Source organism: Chanos chanos, chromosome 5 (genome assembly GCF_902362185.1).
Source record: "Chanos chanos chromosome 5, fChaCha1.1, whole genome shotgun sequence".
Classification (NCBI taxonomy): domain Eukaryota; kingdom Metazoa; phylum Chordata; class Actinopteri; order Gonorynchiformes; family Chanidae; genus Chanos; species Chanos chanos.
In genome coordinates, this window is record NC_044499.1 from 3,106,314 (window position 1) to 3,123,863 (window position 17,550).

General features: G+C 41.9%; 2 protein-coding genes across 2 annotated transcripts in view; one reads left to right on the plus strand and one right to left on the minus strand.

The window, feature by feature from the left end:
- camsap2b (calmodulin regulated spectrin-associated protein family, member 2b) overlaps positions 1-7,440 on the plus strand; it is a 49,050-nt gene extending 41,610 nt beyond the window's left edge. Inside the window, exons 9-18 of the mRNA XM_030773136.1 lie at positions 333-400; positions 900-1,166; positions 1,451-3,323; positions 3,545-3,681; positions 4,221-4,441; positions 4,721-4,817; positions 5,210-5,275; positions 6,284-6,396; positions 6,858-6,976; positions 7,144-7,440. Of these exons, the coding sequence (XP_030628996.1) occupies positions 333-400; positions 900-1,166; positions 1,451-3,323; positions 3,545-3,681; positions 4,221-4,441; positions 4,721-4,817; positions 5,210-5,275; positions 6,284-6,396; positions 6,858-6,976; positions 7,144-7,440 (3,258 nt within the window). The remainder of the gene's footprint in view (positions 1-332; positions 401-899; positions 1,167-1,450; positions 3,324-3,544; positions 3,682-4,220; positions 4,442-4,720; positions 4,818-5,209; positions 5,276-6,283; positions 6,397-6,857; positions 6,977-7,143) is intronic.
- A 6,885-nt stretch (positions 7,441-14,325) lies between these two features.
- On the minus strand, positions 14,326-17,262 carry LOC115811304 (sterile alpha motif domain-containing protein 9-like). Its single transcript, XM_030773456.1, has one exon. It carries the CDS (start codon positions 17,260-17,262, stop codon positions 14,326-14,328), a length of 2,937 nt encoding a protein of 978 aa, XP_030629316.1.
- Positions 17,263-17,550: the final 288 nt, after the last annotated feature.

A 17,550-nucleotide genomic window follows, 5' to 3' on the forward strand; every position in this document is an offset into this window, starting at 1 on the left:
TGTGCAACACAGAGGATAAATTGTAAATAATGACACATTAATGACTGTTAATAAGTAATACAGCTGATCATATCCAGAGACACTTCATGCGTGGTTTAATCAAAAGCCTAATTACTACTCCTTTTGTATTCCCAACGTTTTATTTTGTTTTACTTTCTTTTATTGTGTCATAGGTCACAGCCAAATGCCAATTCAGGTAAAGAACCCTCCTTCAACCACTTTATATACATCACTTTATCAGAAATGAGGCTAGTTTGAAACCTTTTCACCTTTTCTTGTGAAGTTTGTATTACTTCTTTTTGAAAAGGATATACGTTCTTATTTTTACAGAGGTGATGAAAAGATCGTCCTCCATGTCCTATGTGGATGGCTGTGTGGGAACATGGCCCAAAGAGAAAAGGTGAGTGATGTATGCATCATTTAGAGAAAAGTCAGAGATAGAAACATTTTTTTAAATGATAAAGCGCTGTGTCCTTATGAGACAGTGTGCTGTGTTGGAGACGCCTGTGTGTGTGTTGCTCTCAGATTGTCTGGTCATCTTATTGGATCAGACACGGTCATTCAGAGATTTTTTTATCGGCAACCCCGCTGTCAGAAAACCCATGTGTGTAAAGTGCGTTTTCTTTCCAGACCTGGCTTCATCTGAGGACGTTTTTTTTTTTATGTGAAATCCTTCCAAAGTACACATCTGAGTAGGCTGACACTATCTCCTTCACTCTCTTTCTCTCTCTCTCTCTCTCTCTCTCTCTCTCTCTCTTCCTTGCTGTATTTTCTCTCTCTCTCTCTCTCTCTCTCTCTCTCTCTCTCTGTCTCTCTGTCTCTCTCTCTCTCTCTGTCTCTCTCTCTGTCTCTCTCTCTCTCTCTCTCTCTCTCTCTCTTTCTCTCTCTTGCTCATTCAGGTCTTCTGCCCACGGCATATCCTTTGAGATTCCCTTTGACGAGGTGGTTCCATCTCAGGCCTCTACTGGTCGGCCCATGACCCGGTCAGTCAGTACAGAGGGGCTGGGCTTTAAAGTCCACCACACTGGGCGTGGCATGCGCCGAAACCTGTCCTTCCAGCCCGTGAATGGACAAAAGTCACATGTTGGAATTCAGGAGGAAGAGGACTCCGAGGCTACAAACTCTGCCCGACGACCGGGTAGACCGCGTCTCAGAAACGAGACCAGGTGTTTGTTATACTGTTTACGTGTGCTGCTCATTTTCTTTTCTAATTACATGTGTTCTGTGGTCTTCAGTCTGGGTTTTTACACTTAGTTCTGATTTGTATTTTAGCAACAGTATGTGTAATGCAGAACCTGTGTAGAGCTAACACATTTGACTCCATATCACTAGTTTTCAGTTGTGTTTTCACGACATGGTCAGTGTATAATGACTGTCCATTCTTTCACTCATAATTATAAACAGGATAGGAAAAGTCTTATCTGACGGTATTCCAATGGTGTATTCCCAGGTATTCCAATGGTGTTATCCCAGATGATTCCGTCTCCCAGCCGTCTACACCTACCATGGAAGAAGCCCTGAAGATTATCCACGATTCAGAGCGGCCACACGGCAGCCTGCCGCCCGTTTCCGGGGGCAACGGCTTCTTCCTGCACGGACCAGACCAGCCGGACGACTCCCTCTCTAAAGCACGAGGGAATGACGACGCGGATCTCAATTCCACTTCCACAGAGATGGACACTGGGATACACGTTCGTACCGAGGACATCCAGGATGGCCAGGATGAGGATTCCTCTCTGAAGGATTATTCTGACATGGACCAGGACTTCGAGGCCAGGTCATGCCCCCTCCCAGAGATGGGCAGCCCTTCAACAAGCCTGCTAGGGGCTCGGTCACTAGGGGGCAGCGTTGCCTCATCTTTGGGCTCCTCTGTTCGTATGACAAGCTTTGCCGAGCAGAAGTTCCGGAAGCTTCATCACGTAGAAGGACGTAGTAGTGGCAGCAGCAGCGGGGGAGGAGGAGGCTCCGCCACGCCCGAGGCCTTGGATACGAGCACTCCGCAAGGAGCAGCTCGTCCTGTCACCCCCGGCAACCCAAGCCCCATCCGCCAAACTTCTCCCCGAGATCACACCCATCTGCTGGCGTCAGAGATGGTGCAACTGAAGATGAAGCTGGAGGAGAAACGGCGAGCTATCGAGGCGCAGAAGAAAAAAGTGGAAGCGGCTTTCACGCGACACCGTCAGAGGATGGGCCGCACCGCCTTCCTTAATGTGGTCAGGCGGAAAGGTGGAGCCTCCTCACCACTAGGGGGCGACGGTTGGAGTCCTGACGGCGGAGAAAAGTCGTCAACCAGCATCCAACCGGCGAAGGCCTCAAACGAAGGTAAAGATGCTGGTCTGGAGAGGTGTAAACCCGATGGCGCACCTCCAAAGTCTCCGGTGGAGGACCTCGGAGGAGGTGGTGGCGAGGTAGACCTGGGGGAGTACACGAGGTCCATAGAGTGTCTGAACAGGTCACTCAGCTTCCTGCAGACTGAGATGCAGCGACTGGCGCAGCAGCAGGAAGTCATCATGCAGATGCGTGACAACCCCGCCTGGGTGATTCCGCCTCCCGCCCCGCTGCAACAGCCGTCGCCGCGGAAACAGCTGAGGGAGTTCCGCAGCAGCAGCGTGGTCGGCCGCAGTTCGGTGGGGTCCCTCTCGCCCATCCTGTCGTCCGGGGGTTCGCCGCGTGCCCCCCACCGCTCCCCCAGCGCCATCAAGAGGAAATCGGCGTCCTTCCATGTCAGGACCCCCCGGACACCTCGTCCCAGCGAGCTGAAGATCACCCCTTTCAGCCGCATGCTGAACACTCCGCAGTCCGTGGACAGTCTCCCAAGGCTGAGACGGTTTTCACCCAGTCAGACCCAAACCAGTTCGTCCGCGTATCTGGGCCACGACTCCAGACCGACGAGCCAAGAGGAACAGACTGGCAAGAGTAAGCAGAACCACCCGGAGGAGACCAAAAACTCCAAAGGCTCAGAATCTGATCCAGAGAAGAATGTTCCTAAAACTCTGCACAGTCAAGGTAAGGAGAAACAAGACAAGAAAGACGAGATGAAAGACGGAGGCACCGTTGAAGGGAAGGCCACAGCGGAAGTCAAAGCTACAACGTCATCCATGCAACCACAGGTGCTGTCTCAGCCTGTTACAAAAGGTTCTACAGTACCAGTGACGGCTCATGCCAGGGAGGGTCCAAGCCAGGCCAGCAGAGATCTGATTGAGGTCCCATTGTCCGGCCTGAAGGCTGTGGACGGTAAAGGCGAGGACTCCGGCGGAGATGGGGATGCAGCCGGGGGAACACATGACTCTGACCAAAAAATGTGCTGTGGATTCTTCTACAGGGTAAGACGATCATCAGCTCTTTGCACTCTCACCCCGAAACTCAATATAGCTGTAGTCAGTAATTAACATTACTCTGGAGATTAGTGAGTTATCTATCTATCTATCTATCTATCTATCTATCTATCTATCTATCTATCTATCTATCTATCTATCTATCTATCTGTCTGTCTATCTATCTATCTGTCTGTCTGTCTGTCTATGGCTCATTTGTTTTTGTGCAGGATGATGTGAAGGCAGAGGAAGACATTGCGCAGAAGAGGGCAGCATTGCTGGAGAAGAGACTGAGGAGAGAGAGAGAAATGCAGCAGAAAAAACAGCAGCAGGAGGCCGAGCTGGAGCAGAAGAAGGAAACGGCCAGGTAAAACCTTCGCGCCTTCGCTGCCCCGCCCGACCGACACGCTGAACGAATGAATAACAAATAAATAAATTTAGTGACGGGCGACACGGTGGCGCAGTGGGTAGCACTGTCGCCCCCCCCCCCCCCCTCCCCAGCAAGAAGGTCCCGGGTTCAATTCCTGGCCGGGCGGCCGGGGTCCTTTCTGTGGAGTTTGCATGTTGTCTGCCAGGGTTTCCTCCCACAGTCCAAAGACATGCAGGTTAGGCGAATTGGAGACATTAAATTGCCCCTAGATGTGAGTGTGTTTCCCCGCCTTTTGCCCTACGAGCGCTTTCGCGACCCTAATTAAGATGAGTGGCTTTGATAATGGGTGAGTGAGTAAATTAGTGAAATGATACCATTTTGTTTTTATTTAGATGTGAATTGAGTCCCTTAGAGATACACCCATGGTCATCTGCACTTTTGTCATCCCAGACATACCCGTTTGCCATTTATGTTGGATTCTTACAGTGTTTCCTTTTCTCGTCTAATCAAGTTTTTCCTTTTCTTTCCCTGAGTAGGTTAAAAGCAGAGGAGGATCGTCAGAAGAAGGAGGAGGAGAAAGCCAGACGAGATTTTATCAAAAACGAGCACTTGAGAAGGAAACAGCTTAAACTGATGGAGGATATGGACAGTGTGATTAAGGCCCGCTCCGATAGCATCAAACAGAAGAAACCACGCCCCAAATCTATGCACAGAGATATCATGGAATCCCCCAAACCTCCAGCCAAAAATACTACAGGTACAATTAGTTCTCCCAATGATTGGATATGCGGGTAAATATGCTGCAATGGAGGTGGTTAACGTAAAATGAAAGAGAAAAATTTTACTATTCTGAAGAGGTACAATCAAACTACAGAACATCAGATCAGAGTCACCCATTTAGATACATAGACAGTGCATTCTCCCAGAATCCACAAATGGTGCTGTTGTCGTGGTTACCGCCTCTGTAATGAAAATGAAATAAGCTGCTTATGTGTGCTTGTTTTTTTTGTTTTTGTTTTTGTTTTTTTGTTTTCAGGGTCACGACCTCGTGGGTACTCGGTGTCTAGCCTGTCTCTAGCGTCACTCAACCTGGCAGACAACGAGAGCGTCCAATCAGACAGGAGGACACCCAGGTCAGACTAAATCACATGCCCACTCACCTTTGACCTCCTGTTACTCTACAGAAACATCCGATCTCACCATGAGATACAGGCCTCACAAAACTACTGACTGAAGGCTTATGATCATGATGTTTTTGAGTACGTGTCAGCGTGACCATCTGCAAAAGGATTCACTGTCAAATTAACAAATTGACTATATTGGAATTGTTAATGTGTGTAAAGTCATGTCTTTGTTACTGAAGTAACCTCTGGAAATTCTCCTCAGGGGAAATTTAGTGAAAAAAAAAAACAATGTTTTTGAGATCTTCTGCGCCAAGTTCTTGGCCCTAAATGTCTGTTCTGCTCCTCTCCCATCTATCCCTCCTCTTCCTCCTCCTCCTCCTCTTCCTCCTCCTGACTCTCAGAGGCAGTAAGCTGTCCTCTGGCGGTCTGTCTTTCTTTTTAAGCTCTCCTAAAGTGAGAAAGGGAAGGTCAGTGTCTTCGGAGAGGTCCATACCATCTCATTAGCGTCTGCCTGACATCTCAGATCAGTCAGTCTGACTGGCTTCTGATTAACGATTTGACAGAATGCCAGACCAGATTTAGTTTAGGATGATGTCTGCCTAAACTCAGCCGAATTCAGCAAATATTTGTACCATCTATATCTGTATTTATGTTCAGTACATGAGACGTTACATGTAAATGTGATTTACTCTGTAAATCAATCTGAGATGAAAGTACATTTTAACTACATTTTAACCATGTTATTTATATATATACCTATCTATCTACTATAACTTTCGGTTATAGTACGGTCACTGATAAATACTTCAATGAGAAACAAGTGTAGAGCGTTGGCTGCTTTCGCATCATCAAGCACAGCTTCATACACCGCTTCATACATTGCTTCATGGACAGCTTCATATATAGTTTGACATGGCTTCATAAGCAGCCTCATTTACAGGTTAAGATACACTGTGTACACTGTATCATAGGCAAAATTCATATTTTGAATTCAGTTCCATTTCAAACACTGAATTATCGTCAGCTACATACACTGCTTGGGACACTGCTTCACTCATAGTTTTAAACACGGGTTCAAACCCAACTTTAGTTACTGCTTCAGACACAGTTTCATACACAGCTTTCTGACTCTGCTGCCAATGCACTTTCATACACAGCTCTCGGCCTGCTAGCAAACTGCAGCGTCTGTTTTTTTCTGCTCTTAGTTCCCTTTTATGTTTTGGCTTTTTAGTGAGTGTATCTCTGAGTGGCAAACACCACAGCTTTAATGCATCTGCTCTGATCTGGTAGATTCAGACAACCGCCTATTACAAAAAAAAAAAAAAAAAGAATAAATATTGAACCAATGTATTAACAACCGTAATGGGTTCAAATGATCTGATTGTGTATGGCATGTTTTTTTTCTCTGTTTGTTTTCATTTGTGTGTGTGTGTGTGTGTGTGTGTGTGTGTGTGTGTGTGTGTTTTCCTTTCCAGACCGGACTCTGCGGAGGGATATCTCTCTCCCTGTCCTTCCGTGAGCCGGAACGGGGAAAACTGGGAAAACGAATCTACAACATCATCAGCAGCTTCCAACACTGAATACACAGGTACAGACACACCTGTGGTTTGAACATATTACACTGGTTCACATATACACATCAGAGAACAGAGAACACTCACCTGAGAAAAGGATCAAGCTCATGTCTAATAATGGAACTGGATTACAGTAGAGAATTTTGTGACCTTTATGTAGAAAGTTTATGCAATGCAAAGCACACCAAGTCAGACTTCCCCTTTGTGTGAGTCCCATGTCTGGACCCTTCTGGAATTGGAAGGGGCATCACACAACCTCATAACTTGATAAAGACAGACATTAAAAGACAGTAAGCCTCCATCGAGACACTGTTGGTAAATGGTATGGAGTGCTACTGTATGCAATTGTTTTTTTGTAAATCACAATGTGATGAGTTCTTCAGCATTCCAGTAGTTTGTGCATTAATACCATTGTCCTGTATTTTTTTGGATGGATACTGAGACTTATGTCTGGTTGTGTAACTTGTTCCCTCAGGACCAAAACTGTACAAAGAGCCTAGCGCTAAGTCTAACAAATACATCATCCAGAACGCCTTGGCACACTGCTGCCTGGCAGGGAAAGTCAACGAGGGTCAGAAGAACAAGATTCTTGAGGTAGGGAACTGTCCCTGATAAAGGAGACCGTTAATGCACTGAAGATACAAACATGCATGGATTCTTTGAAAGGAACTGGGTATAAAAATTGGATGGTGCTATATATATATACGGATGTTCAAATATCATTTTTCTCTGTAATTTGAAAAGTGTGTGATGCTTTTCAGGAAATGGAGAAGACTGATTCGAATAACTTCCTCATATTGTTCCGGGATGCGGGTTGTCAGTTCCGGTCCGTGTACACGTACTGTCCCGAGACAGAGGAGATTGTCAAGCTGGTCGGGATCGGGCCCAAAACCATCACGCTCAAAATGATCGAGAAACTCTACAAATACAACTCGGACAGGAAGCAGTTCAGCCACATTCCCGCCAAGACCATGTCCGCCAGCGTGGACGCCATCACGATATACAGCCACCTCTGGCACACCAAAAAACAAAGCACTCCCAAAAAACTCCTGAAATGAACCGAGGGATTCGAAAATTACGAGGGAAAACTCTCTCTCAACAAAACTCTCCTCTATCAACACCTCCTCAAATTTTTATTTGGACGGAAGCAAAACTTGCAAAATTATTGAAGTCCTCTCAACTAATGATGTGCTCTCCTGGACCTGACAGGATCTAACCAAGACTCAAGTGACATTATGCACAACATGAATGTAAAAAAACAAAATACTGTTAGAAACATCTTCTTAGGTGTTCCCATCATGCAACAACTGAGATCATACGTAATTCTTATGTCGCACACAATTATTATTATTATTAGTGTGTGTGTGTGTGTGTGTGTGTGTATGTGTGTGTGTGTGTATGTTATGTGCCAAAGTCATAAAACAGACCACATCTTACCTGGTGTGTGTCCGTACCTGGTCTGGCCATGAGAAGGAGGCACTTAATGTCCTTTGTCTGTGTAGATGGTTTCATTTCTGAATTTTAACTTTTGTGGCCTTACATCTGTGGTTTTGTTTGAATTGCTCGTCTGAACACTCTGAGTTTGTAATGAGGCAAGTGTTTGTTGCTAAAAGATTTTCATATTGAGTTTTTTCAAGTGTTGTGAGGATACTGCAGGTAAGTGAGAGAAAGACTGAGGAAAATACCTCAAATGCAATCTGCCATTTTTCTTGATGGATAGAAGATGGTTATTTACTGTCAAAGTATCATCTAGCTTACTGTAACCTAGGAAAATGACTCATTTTAAGTTTCAGTTTTAATTTATTTATATCTCATGTGTTTCAAAATTAGGTTTCATTAAAAGTGGTGCATAAGCGTTATTCTTGGGGAACCTATATCAGCATCGAGTAGTTTGTATATAATGGTTACTTATATGAAACTGAACAAACGTATATTCCTTATTGTTGGACTTGTGAAAATTATTACAGGGCCTTTCATTGTTTGAAATAATCGAATATTTGCTCACCACTATTACTAATAGACAGGTTTTAGCTGTAGAGCTTTACAAACTCACAGATAGACAATTGTGTAAGTCCGTCTGATGTTTCTGGGTAGTTTGGGTGCTTGAAATGTACAGGGATTCCTCTTACAGATGCAGGAATATTCGAATAGCAGTTTAAATAGTTTACATTTGCAAGTAAATATAACAATGACAGCTCATCTGTCTTGAACGTCATGTTATGACATTTCGTCATTGATGATGTCTGTGTTGTTGCGAAATGAACTGCTAACCCATGAAATGAAATGAAATGAAATGAAATGCATTTCGGCAAACTAATACATTTCTATGGGTTTACACTAGCATCAACTTTTTTTTGTCTTTCACTCAACAGGAAAGAAAAAAATATTTTTATTTTTGCAATTAAATAATATCATCCTTTCAGTGCATTTAAAGCTGTACATATATAGTTTGGCATATATATATTTTTAAAAGCCATATTTTTCATATTAAAAGCACAGTAAATTTTGAAGGTGTGTACTGCTGGATTGCAAGGTTTTATGGTGTGTGAAGGTGTCCTGAGGGGAGAGGTCTTCCTGATTCAGGAGAAAAATTGTATGATGAAGATGGTGATGGTGATGATAATGATGATGTAACATGATGTGAAACATCGTTTTAAATTTTTACATTCAAATGAGTTTGATTTTTTGTCATGTCAGCATTGTGTATTTCTGCGTGTTTGTCTGCTTGGATTGGTTTCACTGTCATTAACCTGTGCATTAAAACAGATTTTCATCAAAACATGTCATTGAACGTTCATTTTATATTACTTGTACACACAGGATTCATAATATCAATATATCCATAAATATATTATGAATATATTCATAATATCAGAATGTAATTATTTCAGTTTCTTAATAAGAAAGTAGCCCATGATAAAACATCGCTTCAGGGTCTGGAACACTGCTCAAATACATTTCACTTGTCTATTTGTCTGTTTAGACACAACACGCGTTTCACGTTCTCAGAATGTGTGATCAGTGGACTTCATAAAATAAACCATTATGGAACATGGTAATTGACTTGAGTTTATCAGTGTTTAACAGTGTAATAGGATAATTTTGGCTATTTTTAATAATTAATGTGTTTTGTGTACTCTGTGTAGTATAGCTTTGACAGACCTACAGTTGTTTAGCATGGCAGTGGAATACAAACAATAACTTCAGAGTTGGATGCATGCATTTATCTTCACAGATGGTTGCATGCATTTATCTGAATGAATATTACATTTTTTCACTAAGAAGATGCTCTTAACAAGAGTGATTTACAAAAAAATGTCATAAGTACAGGTTCTTACAAACATAGATGTCCAGCAACATGTGATTATAACAAAATAGCGGTTTAAGTTTAGTCAGGTATTAATATAGAAAGGTTAGTTAAGAGGGATCTGTGCTTAAAGCAAAACAACAACAATAACAACAACAACAATAATAATAATAATAATAATAATAATAATAATAATAATACAAGAAAGCAATAAACAATCTCATAGAATTGGTTTGAAAAAACAAAACCAAACAAAAAAAAACATATTAGCATCAAAAGACATCTGGTGGTGAGACATTTCCTCTTACAATTTCAAATTATGAATTAAACAAACATACAAAACCCACTTATTTCATGGCATTACTGGTATGTATTTTCAAATTAAGCACTTCATCAAAGACCATACTATGTAAGAAATCAACAGAATGATCTTGGTTGCACTGGTTACTGATGCTTTTTTGCCTTTAATGGCTTCTGTATCTTTTTGCAGTTTCAGATTATAAACAAACCAGCAACAAATCCACAGCATGAGTTAAAATGACCCCAATGCTTTCCCATTCCTGTACACGTACAAACTGTATGTGACAACCAAATGGGGTGTAGAAGTTCATTGTCTCTGTACTCGTCTAATTACATTCTCCATGGAGGTAAAGAGGAACTAAACAATGAAGGGTGGCACCAGCAGTTATACTGTCTTGACTGCAGCTCTCCTGTTGGCCAAGAGGTCTTGACAAGAATCCGATATGTGTCTAACTGTTGCTTGACATCAGAAGACAATGCCACGTCTTTGGTATTTTTTAAGCGTTTGCTATACCTTCCCAAGCCTGCAGTGCAGTGACAGCAGGGTCCTCTGAGGGTTGAAATGTGGGGTTTCAGCATGTACCCAGCTTGATCCCCTTGACACTCAATTACGAGTGTCAGCTGTTTCTGGGTCCTTTACCAGGCACCTCCTCACACTGAGGTAGAGATCAGCAAACAAGGCACCAACATGCATGAACAAGCTCCCCTGAAGTGTCCCCTAGGTCTTCACAAGTATGACTGACCCTTGGAGGGTCCAACCTAGTCTGGTTGTTATGGCCCCAGGACCACCAGGTGGACTCAGACACACAGATTCCATTGCCTGTATCAGCCATGTTGGATCAGTACCTATCAAAGGAGAGTGTACCTTTTCTATCACTGCTTATGGCAGACCACTGAGGTGTCGATACCTCTTTTGTCAAGGCTTAACTGGGTAGGATATCTCTGATATAGTGGACAGCGAATAATGCTCCCTGGACCCTCATGATGCACTGTGACCACATCTGGGTGAACTGTTTTTACCTACAAGTCTTCTGTTGCCCCATTCAGGATCAGGTACTGCACAGTAGATGGTAGTACCTTGGATGGACAGATGGTGGATGTGTGTTCCATGTAGGACAGTGGCTGGACATATTTGTCCACGGACAGCTCTAGAGTCACACGGCAGGCTTTTACAATCTCGCTGGGCTCTAGAACTTTCCTCCTGTGCTACACTGTTAGCACTGCACCCTCAGCTGTGGCCACGCTGCAAGGCTGGGGTGAAATGGAGGAGGAGAAACGTATGCTACTTGAAGTCAGCTTTGTAGTCTGGTGACTGCTTTTCTGGGAGGAACTTTGGATCCACAGGATAGCTATGTGATGGCTGGTTCTCCAAGACCACATCCCTCCTCAGGACCGTGCATGGAGGCCAAATTTGCTGAAGGCTTTCTGAACTCCATTTAGACATCTAACAAACTAAGAATGTTAGCCATTTCAGTCGGGACAAAGATATTAGGGTTTTCTCATATTCTGAGCTATCAAGCCGAATGTAGAATGGGGCAGTTTCAATTTTCCTCTGACAAAGTGGTCAAGAGTGATATATTGTGTGAGAGTTTTTGAAGAGATCAGTTTTAACTGCGCCCCTGTTCATGGACCCTTTCTCTTGGCAAGAAATCTTTCCTCATAATCTTTCCTTTTATAACAGTGAAATAAAAATTATTTTTGGCTGATGACCAAAAAAGTTATTTTTTTAGCCCCAGTTTTTTTAAGGCCATGCCATTTTTATTGAGGTTTTGGGACTTTTTGTTGATATGTCTGCCCAGCTCCCTGGTTTGACAACATTACCATCTTGAATGGTCTTCTTATTGTGCCTTTTCCATTTGAAGAGGCACTCACTTGGATACGTCTCATATCTGCTTCCAAACTGTTTTTGACCCTTTTAACTACTCCATTTTTTTGATAGCTACTTGCTAATTGAGTCATGCTTCTGTTATCAACAGATTTCTCTTTCTTTCTTTTGGTATTTTTAGTTTGGTGCTTGAAATTGTACCCACATTTGCTTCCTGACTTGTTGAAATTTGTGATTTGCACGGTCTGAGATTCCTCCTGTGGTATCTCTACCAGTTCCATTATAACCTCATTGACTTCACTGAGTTCTAAGGTTATGGTCTGACTGCTGATATCATTTTCACATCCAATTTCAATGAAATGTTTCCATTTTTCACAGGCATCTGTGGACATGCAGATATTCAGTATCTTCTCTGACCCTCCAAGTTTCTTGTAGAATGACATGAAGGTGTCAAATATTGGATCAGTCATGGCTTCAACAGTAGAGAGAAGGAGGAATATCACCAAGCATCGACCAGGTGGACCAGTGTCAGGGCTGCAAAGACTTGAAGTCATATAATGCATTTCACCTGCTCTTTTCATTAACCACTCAGTGGGACAAAGAGGTTTGTCAGATTGTGTGTCCAGATCCATTCTTCCATTGCAAAATACCCAATTTGAGTCCTTATCCAAGTTCGGTCTATCCTCACAGAATTGCTTTGGTGTGAATAGTTTTGCATTTTTGAGTTTTTGATAGGTGCTGCAGGGTCCACTGACTACAGAGTTTGGATCAAAGTCTAGAACGCAGAATATTTTCAGTTTGCTCATAAACTGAAGATGTTGCATCTGGTCAGGGTGGCTTTTATTTGTTACAATGATGCAGTAATCATCATCTTTCAACCCCAATGTTCCACGTGTCAACAAATTTTTCAGCCTTCTGCGCTCCTCATGTATTTGATTTTTTTCAAGCTTCTGTGTGTCTGCCTGGTCCTGAGATAATGAGTGGGTGATTTGTTTAGTGTGAATGTCAAACTCTCCTTCTGGGTTAGAAGCCTTAGATTTCTCTGAGGGCAATGAGGAGTGCAGACATGACCTAAGTTCTGATTTGTCTTTCAAGATTTCTAGCTTGGTTGAAATTTTGACTGCTGGGCCGTGCTTTATGCCAAGATCACATAGATGTTTTAGTTCATAGCAGACCAGCTCTTCACCTGATACTTCCTGATCAAATATCAGGTCTGCATATTTCTGATCCACTTTAACCTCTTCACATAACCACTGATGGACTTGTTGTCGCGTCCACTCTTCAACCACTGGAGGAAGTTCTTTAGTTTGATTCATTCTGTCTTCAAACTAAAACAACAATAACAACAAACCATTTAACATAGCATATTGTACATACTACATTTGTGGCTCTTGGTTTCACAAGTTGTTATTCTGTCTTAGTCAATAAAGTAAGCATGTTTTTCATTTTCTAAACTATCTTCTAGCTAATCTAGTTCTTCAAATTCATAAAAGCAAGATCTCAACTGTACACATGACTTTGAACTCCTTCCGCACTATAAAGAAATACACACCATGTATACTTTAAAGAAATAAAATAAGCTAAGATTTTGATGTAGAATGTGTCAGTGTGGCAGCTAGACACTAGACATGATGGGAAAGCATTATGGTCTATCAGTCAATCAGGCTGTGGCTGATAACTATACGTGACTTGTGGATTTCAACACCAAGCATGTACGTTCCCAACTAACATGCCCCTTAAAAGCAAACAAAACCTCAAGGTTTACAGAAAGGAGTAACTGGAAGTTCCTTATATAAATGCAGAAATAATACAAATCATTTATAAGATAAACTGTGATAGATTGTACCTAAACTAAGCAGCCAATATACAAATTTACCTTTACATAACTCACACATCATATCTATGGCCAACATACCGACTGCCTAATTAATGTGATATTTGCATTCATTCATTTATGCATTCTCCTATAAAATGTAGACAATGCTGCATGTGCACTGGTACTTTGAACTTTGGAAAAATAGACAGATCAGCAATTGTCCTGATCCCTTGCGATTAGGCTTGATGGTACAGATAATACTGGTTATTGTTTGGAAACTGTCACAGTGCATATATATCATTAAACTATGCTCTGGTATTCATACAATCCTCCCCACCCATAATAACTTGGTGTCTGAGAAGTCTATGACAAAGCTGGTCTTGTGTTGTCAAATATACTGGTTCTTTCAGTTTTTTGAGGCACCTCCTAATCATTTACTGAATCAGTCCTTTCCAAGATTTCAGCTCTGTGGAAAGCTTTAGCTGTCAGAATCTCTTGCCAAACCTCCTCTGCCAAGTCCTCTAAATTGTGTGATTGTCCTTTTGTAATTTATTTTGTTTTGTTTTAGCCAAAACGTTCAGACTAGGCCAAAAAAAAGGCTCCTGTATCTGATAGTGACTTCAACTATGAATATATTTTAAAGTCAGCAGAAATTCTGAAATGGTGTCAAATCTGAAGGATTTTTTGCCACTTTGTCAAATACCAGTGTTGCTGTGATGATGATTTGGATTTAGTTTAACATCCTTTAATCTGAGGATGATCCTATCTATGCAGCTGTAAAATATCGAATCTTCTTCCTCATATTGTCCTGTCATGAGCACCCTCTCCACTGAGTCTTTTAAGTCATCTTTTTCCATGTTTTTCCTAAAAATCAAGTCCCATTTACATATAGTCCTTAATATGTTTTGTCTTGAGATACTATACGTCTTCTCCAGTTGATTGACACACTCTGCTGCAAACTGTTGATGGACCAAGCGGATTTCTCTGCATGCCTCTGGTCCTTCGCCTGTGAACTCTAGTAGTAAGCATGAGAAGGGTTCCATTTTCTCTAACACCGATTCTTTCCCCCAGTGTAAAGGTTTAATTTCCAGGAAATCCTCACACAGTAGAACAGAGATGGAAGCATCAGCCCTTCTTGAGTTCAGGAGTGCCAGGATAGACAGAAGTTGTGATTGTTTGCTGTTCTTATCAAAATCTTTCAAGATGAAGGACACAACATTTTGTGCATATGCCTTGTTAAAGTTGGTTTTCATAGCCATGAAACAGTAAAAGTTTTCAGGTTTCTCATCAGTTGCTTTTAGTTCTTTCAGTTTCAGCCCAAATGCATCTTGTTCATCCTTGGACAGTGCTGCTGTGATGAACAGACTCTCACTTACACTCTTTTTGAAACTATCTTGTGGATCTTTTGCACGCAAACAGTTCAGAATGATAATTAAGGCATTTAGACATATTTTTCCTGCAATTTCTTTAATGCTTTGTTCCAGCTGTGTGTTTTCTGTTTCCTCAAAGTCATCCACCAACAGCAGGACTGGTGTTTTGACTGAATTCTCACTCTTCCCACACCTCATTAAATCAGCGACTTGTTTCGCCACTTCAGTTTTTGGAACACTATTGTCCTTTAACACAGCACATCTGAACTCTTTTCGAAGGTTCCACATCACATGCATGGCTAAGGTGGTGCCTCCACAACCAGGGTGATGAAAAAGATTCACCATAACACATGTGCTTGAAGGATCTTTGGTTTGATATCTGATCATGTCTTTGAGCTGTCGATATTTGTCTCGTTTTATGAATGACTTTTCTTTCTCTGAAACAAAGAAGTCCCAACACGCTGCTTTGAGCCCACTGTGGAATTGTTCTTCAGATGGTGAATGGTTTTGCTCATTTTCACGTTCATTTTGACACAGGATTTTCAGAGCTGTCATGTGTTTCTCATCCTCTGGTTGCAGAACAACTGAGCTTCCTCCCCCTGATGGCAAAAGTTTTACATTTGTTACACTATGTTTCTCAAGATCCAATATAGTTCCATTTATCTCACTCACCTCTAATTTACATATGTGCCTACTCATGTCAATTCCACACCTGGTTCTGATGAAATCTTTCCATTTTCCAAAGGCACTCTCTGATGAACACATACTCAGAATGTGTTTGGACCCTTCAAGAAATTTGTAGAAACTCATGAATGTGTCAAATACTGGATCGATCATGGCTTCCACAGTAGAGAGAAGGAGAAATATTACCAAGAATCTTCCTCTTTGCAGTGTGCCACGATTGCAGAGAAAAGATATCGTTTCTTCCATTTTGGCAGCTTTGCTCTTTAGCCATTCACTATTATGTAGTGGTTTGTCAGGGTCTGTGTCTGAGCCTTTTTTCCCATTGCAAAACATCCAGTTAGACTGACTGTACAATTGAAGAGTTTCAGTTAAAGTTCTTGGAACGTTTTTACATTCATTTGCCATATGAATAATTGCAGATGTAGAGTCGCAACACTTGGAACAGGATCCACTAACTGCAGACTCTGGATCAAAGTCCAGAACAAAAAATCTTTTCAGTTTGCTGATAAACTGAAGATGGTGAAGTTGTTCAGGGTGGCTTTTATTTATTACAATAAAGTAAAAATCATAGTAGTTTAGTGCTCCCCCTCCACATGTTAATAGATTCTTCAGCCTCTCACCCTGGTTACTAAAGACAGGACTTTTCAGTTTCGGCCTCCTCTCAGCCTGCTCTCTGAGTAGGTCCAACTGCTTTAAGTTTTTTTCAAAACGTTTGAATTCCTTAGGATCTTTCTTGATATCCCTGGTTGAAGCACCTTCCCTGATAAATACATGAGTGTTTTTATTTTTTTTTTGTCCGTCTGTTATGTAAAATATCTTACCCTGGACTATGCTGTGACTTGGGACTACATCCACCTCAATGACACATCTGTCAGAGGAGGTATTGTCAGGGCTGAGTACTTCCACAAAGCGTGGTTGTCTGATACATTTCTTTGCCTTGTCAGCTTGGTATCCAAAGTATGATTCGATATTATGATTCAAGGCATCAATAATTTTGTCTTTTTCAACACTGATTCCAATAATTTCACCATGAGAATAACCTGTTCCTTTGGAATCTGCTACTCCAAAGTGTATGGTGCCATTTGTCCGACTGTTCATACATGCTGCTGCAAACGGGAACAACTTTTTCTTGAATGCATCCTTTTTGTCAGTGCCATTTACACCTCCCAAGAATTTATGCTCATGGATTGGATCAATCAGGTTGCCTGAACCTGTCTCTGGAGGTAAAACATAGTGTTGAATGTACCTGTGAAATTCAGAGTGATTGTCAAATGGGTGGAGACTACACAGGCATCCAGACCCAGTCCTTCCTCCATCTTTTATTGTTGATTTAACTTCTTCTTCTTCTTTTTGTGCATTTTTCAAGTCTTCCAACCTTTTTGAAATTTTGACTGCTGGGCCGTGCTTTATGCCAAGATCGCAGAAGTGTTTTAGTTCATAGCAGACCAGCTCTTCACCTGATACTTCCTGCTCAAATAACAGATCTGCATATTTCTGATCCACTTTAACCTCCTGACATAACCACTGGTGGACTTGTTCACGCGTCCACTCCTCAAGTCTGGTGAGACAGCCTGCCATTTGACTCAGTGGATCTCTGCACTACGATAGCAATAATGAAAGAACTGTTACAATGTGGTAAAAAGATGACCAGTCATAAGAAGTGGTTACCACACTGATTTCCTTTTAAATTCAGTTTGGGTAATACGTTACTGCTGGCTACTTGACAAACACTAAAAAGGTTTTACTGATTTACTGATCTTTCAGCTTAATCAGTTCTTCCCAAATTGTGGCAAGTTGCAACTTACTTGGCAGTTCTTAAATTAGCACAATCTACACCTGCTATAGAATGGCCGTGCAACAAATGTA

Coding starts and splice junctions, on each gene's coding strand:
- LOC115811304 (XM_030773456.1), bottom strand. CDS start 17,262: ATGGCAGGCTGTCTCACCAGACTTGAGGAGTGGACGCGTGAACAAGTC.